General features: G+C 38.2%; 1 protein-coding gene across 3 annotated transcripts in view; it reads right to left on the bottom strand.

Moving 5' to 3' along the window:
* The window catches only part of taf6 (TAF6 RNA polymerase II, TATA box binding protein (TBP)-associated factor), a 156,004-nt gene that overhangs the window by 22,404 nt on the left and 124,093 nt on the right, over window positions 1-9,507 (bottom strand). For all 3 annotated transcript variants that reach the window (XM_073950191.1, XM_021476094.3, NM_001004557.1), the window contains 2 exon segments: window positions 6,375-6,490; window positions 4,993-5,070 (listed from right to left, as the gene is read on the bottom strand). In XM_073950191.1, coding sequence (XP_073806292.1) covers window positions 4,993-5,070; window positions 6,375-6,490 — 194 coding nt within the window.

Raw genomic sequence — 9,507 nt, 5'->3', positions numbered from 1 at the left:
AAATGCGAGACTGTAGTCCAAGGCTATTCAATTGGCAGCCTAGGAGGCAATTTGTTCTGTCCGGGATGTCTGTGCTGTCCGGCAATTTGTGCGCCTCTGTCCGGGCGCACGCAGTAGAAAACATCTCAAGGTGAGAGTTGTGCATGCCTTTCAGTGCAATGTCAGGCACCCCCTAACTTTAGATATTTACTACCGGGGAGGAGTTTCCTTATCTCAACTCATGAATTTCGAGGCACACACAGTCAATTCTAAGAGATATAAAACACACATAAATTTCTTTAAATGCAAAACCGAGAAAACCGCAATTCAACAGCTGCGTGTTGAACCATGGAGGTTGTACCGAACAATTCAATATTATATTGAGAACCAAGGCTTCCCTTATATATTTATATGCAATTTCACAAATACATTACAGACAGGTTTTGAGATCCATGGTCTGAAATGGTTTCTTGTTTTGCCAAACTTTGCCTAACTCACATACATAAAAATTATGTATGTGAGAAAAACACTGAAATATAGCATTTAACAAATCGTTTTAATGCAATTTTATTTTAAAACAAAGCATAATTCTATTCTTAACAACAGTTTCATTTATTATGACAATGCTATACACTGTATGTTTTCAAATGGTTAAAGTAAAAAAAAAAAAAAAAAGTAAAAAAACAAACAAAAGACATCCATGATGGGTCAAATCTGCTTCTTTTACAATAGCCTATGTAAAATAGCCTGATGACATCATTAAATTAATAAAATATACAGCAAATGAAAAAGTAAATGACAGAAAAATGAAAAAACAGACAATATCTCTAAAAATTACAATAATTACAAGATTAAACCATGTAAATTATTTAAATAAGGCAAATGCTTTAATAATGATTACACCATTACTAATGGTGTGTACATTTTGCAGCCAGTTTGGAGCAGTCACTCCGAGTATATAGTAGTTTTCATTTAGATTCAAGAATGAATTATTGAATGAACTATTGATTGTTTCTCTTGCGAAAAATAGGCTTAAATAAAAAGATAATGCAAAAATGCATATGATTAACCTAAAAGGCACGTCTCTGTGGGTCTGCAGTGCAGGGGTGCTGACAGTTCACGTGCGCACAGATCGAAACGTGTAACGAGAGAGGATTTTCCACTACATTGATCGCGGATGTTTAGTTGTATTAGGCAGAAACAAAACAGTGAGCCCAAGGAAAGTCTAGGGGCTCTATTTTGACGGTCCATGCGCAGAGTGCAAAACGCAGGGCGCAAACGCTTTCAGGGCGTGTCAGAACGCATTTTTGCTAATTTAAGGATGGGAAAATCTGCTTTGTGCCGTGGCGCACGGTCTAAAAGGGTTGAGCTTATTTTCTTAATGAGTTATAGGTGTGTTTTGAAAATAAACGAATTAGAGTCTTATCTCCCATTCCCTTTAAGAGCCAGTTGCGTCGCGCCAAGAGCGCATTCGCTATTTACAGGATGCAAAGTAAGTCTAAGTGGAAAAAAATGAGAATTTCACTAGCAAACAGTTAACAGTTTTTTTTAACAGAAAACTGTTAAACAGAGCATCTACTGCGTGAGAATGAGAGATAATGGAACTACTTTCACATTCGCTCTTGGATAGGGAAACCTTTACGCACAGACATCAATTAGTCTATAAATAACTAATTTTGTTTGTTAAGTGCAATTATTCATTTCAAAACTATTTCTAAATTCAGTTGTAATTTCCAGCAAACGAATAAATGAACAACAATAACAAAGTGTGCTCAAAAACCTGAGTTATATCCTCAAACACATGCTGTGCCCCATATGGTCTAAAACCTGACAGGTGGGCAAATCTAAGCTTGTTTTTAATAAAACAAATATAAATCTGGATATAATAAATAATACTGCTAATAATAATAACATTATACAAAAGCAAACTGTTATGAATGAACTGAAAAAGCCTCCCGAGATGAAAAAGACATAAAAGTCTATTCTTATTATATCCTATATATATCCTTAATATTTAAAATTTTTCATATGTAAAGATTTTTGCCTATTACTCTCTTGTGCTTATTAAGCAGTGCGTAAGTGAGGCGCAACTCTGCGCTGGAGTTTAGACCGGGTTTGTTTTGGTCTAATGAAAAATCTACGCGCCAGCAGTGTGCACATATGAGTGCTAATGCATTTGCTATTTAAACAGCGTAGCGCAACGCCTCAAAACGACTCTTGCGCCAAGCTGAAACTAGCAAAAGACTATTGCGCCGCGCCTTGCGCCACATTGTGCCGAGTGTATGATAGGGCCCTATGTATGGGAAGCACTGAGATAAACTATTCAAAAAGTTTAAAACTCAATTAGCCAAGATGAAGAGGCTTTTGCCACCGCATTTTCTGATGGCCGGATAGCAACTGAATCGTTCTAATCAATTTAATGAATCCTTTTGAATACTTTTTAACTTGCCTTGCACTTCCTCTGTCATGGAAAAAAAGATCCACTTACTTAAAAAATCATCAACTCGAGTCAGGAATCAGTTGCAGTGCTTTATTTGGAACAGTACAGAGAACCTTTCGAACCGATCTGAGAACTGATGAGGTGTTAATACTGCTCATGCGTGACTTAGAACTTTTGGTTTTGTTTTGTTTTCAAATGCATCCAGCAATATATATTTTAATTGTTATGTATTTAACAAAAACAAGTAATTTCGAGTCATTTAACTCAAGTCCAAGTCAAGTCATGACAGTCAAGTCCAAGTCAAGTAGAGTCTTTTTTGGATATTTGTCAAGCAAGTCTCAAGTCCTAAATTTGTAACTCAAGTCTGACTCGAGTCAAGTCAAGACTCGAGTCCCCCATCTCTGATACTAACATCAATGTACTAGTAGTGTACTTCAAATGTTGTTCCAGAAGCCCATAAAGATATACTGCAGTCACAAAAGCTGCACACTTTGTGGATAAAAAAAGATATAAAAATTAATGTTTACTTTTAGCTTTACACTTGTACAGTTCAAATAATTGTTCAGTTTTTACTGCTGTCATTAAAAGAAACAAATTATCACCATGACTCCTTGTGTCGGTGTCAGTCTGAACAGCCATGCCACGCCACACCCCCAATCCCCAATCCTAAATCCCCCCTCATCCCCATTGTCTCAGTCATTCAAAACTGGCTCGAGGACTGCAATACAGATAATAGAGAGCCAAATGATTTGACTATATTCAATAATACTTTGTGTGCAGATGTTTTGGGGACCCTTTACCAAATTTGGTAAATGATTATATCACCTAACAATGGTGCATTACAAGCCTTTCAACAGGAAAACTCTTTTTTTATGACTCCCTGGTCATGTGGGACATCCTGTCAGATGCACACTTTTAAAGAGACAAAGGATCTCTGTCTTTCATTCATATGCGTTAATTTCAATCACTTGAAGTGTTACAATTAAGGCAACTGTATCTTTGAATAATATGCCATAGTTTTCCTCATATACTATTGCAACCATTGTAACTAACCAAGTTAAACAATGTGTTTTTAACTGTCCTAGCAGATGAAACCCTCTGTATGTGTCTAAAAATGTATGATGTCTGGTACTAAACTAAAGCTGTTGACATTTGCAATACATTGGTGTAAATGAAAAACTAGTAGAACAAACAGTATTCATTTTGTACAATTTGATGTAAGATAGTTACGAACTTACAAAAGATTTCACCACTGAAGTTAACAAGCAGTCTGTTAATAACTGATCATGAGTACAATGGTATGGGGCATGGACCCGCCCTCAATGGAATGACCCGCTCTCATGGAAGACAGTGCCGTGGGGATAGACCAAACCAGATCACTTTAAAACTTATTGCAACAGTAAAACTTTGTTTTTTGCATCAGCTTGCTTGCACCAGGTGTTGCTCTATGCCACATTTCGCCTTGCTCGGACACCGCACTGCCATGCAATTAGGTCACCAAGAATTTTCCATGCAACCTCCTAAACTTTCGGGACTGCCAAAGCCACAAGAACTTCTGCAAACCGACTCTCAGGTAACCCAGGACAACCTCCACCCACGAGTGAATCCCAAGGACATCACCAACCAATCAGCAGCATCATGTTTCTTCGAATCCTGCCCGGTGACAGAAACTCAAGATTTCAGCAAAGCACAAATGTCGTCTCTTGCTGATTTGGTGCAAATTGATCTTAAGCAGTTAAAGATAATCCAAATCCCCTTTTTTGGTTTCTCAGATGTGATTCTAAGATCTAGTAATAAGTACAAGAAGTAATTTGGGACGGTTGTCAACTCATTTTGCATCGTCTAAACTGCCTCTGTGTGTATGTGTGTGTGCGCGCTTCTTTGTTGTTTGCTTATTATGTAGTTAGTCTCATGTATCGTAGTGTAGCTCAATAAATATTTGCTCCATTTTGTAAGAACTGTGTTTGTGTTTAAGTGCTTCTAAGTCATAGCCTCGAGCTGTAGATTTTGTTACCTTGCTAAAATTTTACGTAATACTGTGTTATGTTAATATCATTGGCCACGGAAATAATATAAACACGACTGGTAAAATTCAATGTCTTCTATTTGCTAGAGAAATGGTAGGTAAAGTGTAAGGCATTTAATCTGACTCAGTCTTACTCAATTGAGTCGAATCTTCAAGATCTGATTCCTTGAAATAAGCTAATACATCCCTGATCAATCTTTTAACGTAGGTTGATCCCCTACAGGGCTCTGGATACTTTCTTTGCCCACTACACAAACGCAAGCACGCACTCACACACACTCACACACACTCACTCACACACACGCACGCACGCACGCACGCACGCACGCACGCACGCACGCACGCACGCACGCACGCACGCACGCACGCACGCACGCACGCACGCACGCACGCACGCACACACGCACACACGCACACACACACACACACACACACACACACACACACACGAATCTTTATGTATCTGGAAAAGTATTGTACTGGTTGTATTCATTTTACACTGGTTAAAAAACATTTGTTGCAGATAAGTAGCTATGAATGTACTTACACCCTCCGAGATGAAGGTACTGAACCTTGGCAGCATTTGGTACAGCCCTGGGTCGGTGGCTATGCTCTGCAGTGCCTCCTGGTAGAGTAATCACATTGACGTATATATAAATGAAATTGAATCATGGCCTACATGCATAAACAAGTGGTAAAAATATCAGAAACATCTTTAATGCAACAAATTGCAATTAAACATTTTATTTTGGGATCGGGAACAAAAATCTGAACCAAAATTTTAAATGCTATAGGTCAGAAAACTGCCCATGAGGCTATCAGCTCACAAAATTACAATGTGTTTCACTATTTTCTGAATGCAATGAGACTCTCTGTCTTTAATTGATTCTGAGCTTAGTTTTTTTTTCCAGTATATGGCTTTGTATGTTTGCAATGTAACCCAATCTCTTGCTCTGTTCATACAGGAACCGGACAGCCCTTAAGAGAGGGACTCGGACCCCATACTCCTAGAGCACCCCCCACAGAATGCCACAGAGAACACAGACTTGAGGTACGTAGGGTGCATGTCATCCACCCCAGCTGCTTTGCCATTGTGGAGCTTGGAAACTAACCTCAGTGACTTTAGCTTGGGTGAGTCAACCCCTGAATTCCCAGTCTTTGCTTCCTCAATGGAAGACATGTAAGTCGGATTGAGGAGATCCTCAAGGTATTTCATCCACCGTCCATCCCCAGTCGAGGTCAACAGCTCGCCATTTCTGCTGTAAACAGGGTTGGTGTGGAACTGCGCCCCCCTTCTAAGACGTAGAACAGTTTGCCAGAATCTTTTTGGCTGACCAGTGGTTTTCCTTCATGCTCAACAATTCCGAACTATTCCTAAGTTTTTGCCCAAGTTTCAATTCACATCATTATTTAAAATTGGGGTTGTATGTAATGAACAGTTTTCTTGACAACATTAATTAAGTCAAAGTTGTTAAGAATGACTACATCTAACATGCTAAGATCCCAGTGGCTTATCTCTTTTAAATATCTCACAGACGTTTGTACAACACCTAGTACTTTTTTCAGCAACCAAGCTGTACAGTTATCAAAGTGTCTTGTAATAGCCCATTAGCACTGAGTGTACAGTTCGGTATACTATGGTATGGTACGGTCTTTTTTTCAATTTCCACTGTCAAAGGTACAAAAAAAGCAAACCGTTATGTACCACTTTTTTGGTACCCTTTACAGTGGTTTTAGGTTAAACTACGATCAGAATCAATTTCAGAAAGAATTGTAATGAATGTATAATTCTATACATGATATGGAGTATGCCCTTTAATGACATTTAATGATATATATAGTTTAATAGGCAGCAAATGTTTTCAATTTAATCACAATTACCAGTAAAAAACTTGTTGAGGACATGTAAAAATACAAATAAGCACAAACCGCTCTTTTGGCTTCACAGGATCCCACACAGGCTTCAGTAATTTCTTTATAGTACAACTGCTGCTCCACAGAGAGCTCATGTGTGCTACGTGGTTTCATCCGCATCTTTTCCTTTCCTGAAATGCCAAAGAAAAAATGTGAATAAGGTTGTAAAGTCAGCAGAGTAAAATCCACTAAAACACATAAGTGGTTTTCTTTGGTGAAGTTTTGTTCCTCAGAGAGATGGGAGTAAGTCACACATGTGCAAGTCATATATATATAACTCCAATAAAAAATGCTTTAATTGGTAATATATATTGCTAAGAATGAACTCTAAAGACAATTTTAAACCTTTAGATTCAAGATTTTATATATATATATATATATATATATATATATATATATATATATATATATATATGACATTTCACACATACATTACAGAGATTTTTTTTTTCTTGTTTTGCCTAACTTAATGCTTCTTTTTTAAATATGTATTGGCAGAAAAAATTATGTAAGTGAGAAAAAGAAACTGGAATTTAGCATTTAACTAAATGTTTTAATGAAATCTTTTTTCATTTTATGATTAAAGTTAACCCCTAACATGTCAAAAGCTTAACTTAAACACCATTTACCCACATCACATAAATAGTTAACTATATGTGACAAACAAAACATAATTTCAGTTTTAACAACAATTTCATTTATTATGACAATGCTATACACTGTATGTTTTCAATGGGTTAAAGTAAAAAAAAAACGGTTAAAAAAAAGACATCCACTTTCTCTTACTTTTATGCTATTCAGGAGCCATGTGCACAAACTGACGGGTCAAATCTGCTTCTCTCTCTCTTTCAAGTTCAAAGCAAACTTGAATGCCAAAGCATTTTAGATATGTATATAAAATAGCCTATGTAAAATAGTCTGATGACATTATCAAATTAATAAAATATACAGCAAATGAAAATTAAATGACAGAAAAAAAAACAGACAATATCTCTAAAAACTACAATTGTAGGACTTTCCAGTATGTGTCACTATTTTTTATAATATGTATATTATTAGTAATAGATGCTATTATGTTTCAGAGTATTTGAAGAACAAACATAGGTATGTTTATTTGCCATGTACGTTTAAATACAGGCACATTTATGTTGTATTTTCATAAATACCATAGTCCGGATAGATTAAGGAGATGGGTATTACCGTTTCTAGCCAATAGGTTGTGTCTGTGTATAAATTAAGATGCAAGTTTCATTTTCATTCTCTCTGTCAGTTATTGTTCGGGGCCGGTACGCTTGCGGTTTATATCCAAGCTAGCTGCTAGCTACTAGTTACTAGCTCCTAACAACTGTTATTAAACAAGGAAGGACGTCGAAGTTTGACAGACAAGTGTAACGTCAGTACGGCTGTGTACTTAGTGGATGTACATTGTGTATGTGTGCGCAATAAAAGTTCAGCAGTGGCTCGAGTTGTATCCATTGTGCTTGCCCTGAAACCCTTTTTAGGGAGTTTATTGAGGTAAAGTGAGTAACCTGATAAAAAAACTGGACAGTTATAAACCGCCAACAGAGCCGTGCTAGAGGTTCACAGACGCAGAGCAGAGGAAAATCGGATGTCATCGGGATCGGAGATCCATTTTCTGAGGAGAAAACAAGCCAAAGGCCAACAAGGCCGTTAAAGGACTAAACAGTTTATACAACCATGAGTAAAACTGCGTAGATAATAACTGCTGCGGGGCTAATAAAGCAAATTTTACCTGCGACAGTTGAACAAATCTTTTGAGTCAGTTATTCTGAGTGAGTCTGAGTCGACTCTTCTGAGCGAGTCTTTTGAATCGGTACTTCTGAATGAATCTTTTGCTAAAACTGTGATTTAAGTGATTCTGAGCACCAGGATTAATAACAAAAGGGAGCAAAATGTCAGATGACAAACCAGATCTGGAGAGTTTAAAGCAAAAACGCTCAAATGCACAACGAACCCTACAACTAGGGTAAACCGCCTCTAAGTTATGTGAAGTTGAACTGTCTGAAGAGTTAGTAAAATTAAGGGATGATTATGACAAGCTTCTTGATGCCAGTAATGAGTATGTTGATGCACAAAGCCAGAGACCCTACAAGTGAAGACAGTGAATTGCGGGACGCTTTGGTGAAAAGAGATGCCAATGAGCAAAACTTCCTTGAAACTGAGAGCAAGATCATGGAATTACTGTGGGCTAAGTATGCAGAGCCAGACATAGACGCTCTTGTGGCACAGTTCAAGTCCGCTTTTGATCGAGCTGAGGCTCTTGGCACAAGTGAATTGCCATGGACACAGCAAAAGGTCGAGAGTAGTAAACTAGATAGAAAGCTCAGTAAACTCAAGGAGGCTGTGTATGCTTGGAGGGATTATCGGCCACATGGAAGAAATAAATGGTCACTTTTTTATCATTGAGAGAGGATAAAGAGCAACTGATGGACGGCTGGGCATACGGACATGAGGATGCCGTCATGAGGAAGAATGATGCAGAAATAAAAGTTGATGATGAGGAGGCAGAGGCTGTTGATGAGGAAGGCGATGACACAGTCAGTTGGCATGTTTCAATGGAAAGCGATAGCCCTACAGCTGCAGGTAGCGTCACCTATACCCAGCCAGCAACACATGTTATTGCTACCTCTTCTATAAACGATCAGTCTGCTGGTGTTAGTTTTACTTTACCTCAAACTCCAGCCCACATGCCACAACTGTTGAGAGATCAGGCTGCTCCACCTGTTGATCTTAAAATGGGGCAATGTAATAATGTGCCATATAGTAGCCCTGGTTTTTATGCCAGTGGTGAAAACAGCTTTCAGTGGGCTAGACCAAAAATAAGGCTCACACCGATAAGCTTACTAAAATTCTCCAGGGACAGGAGAGGTTATTGGCGTTGGAAGGCTGAATGGGAAAGTATTCAGATGCAAGCAGAACCTACAGGTTCGAGGGAATGCAAGAAACTTCACTTACTGGACAGTATTAGTGAGCCTGTAAAAAGTGAACTCAGGCTGGTGCACTGCAGGGATGCAAATGATATCTTCAGAGAATTGGAGGACAGTTATGGCGATAAAGCACAAACAGCTGAAGAGATTGTGTTGGAGCTCCAATCATGGCCTGCTGTAAAGAATCATCAGCCATGAGA

The sequence above is a fragment of the Danio rerio genome, chromosome 5 (assembly GCF_049306965.1).
Source record: "Danio rerio strain Tuebingen ecotype United States chromosome 5, GRCz12tu, whole genome shotgun sequence".
In the NCBI taxonomy this organism is placed as follows: Eukaryota; Metazoa; Chordata; class Actinopteri; order Cypriniformes; family Danionidae; genus Danio; species Danio rerio.
The sequence above is the reverse complement of the archived record's forward strand: the minus strand, read 5'-3'. Positions and strand labels throughout refer to the sequence as shown.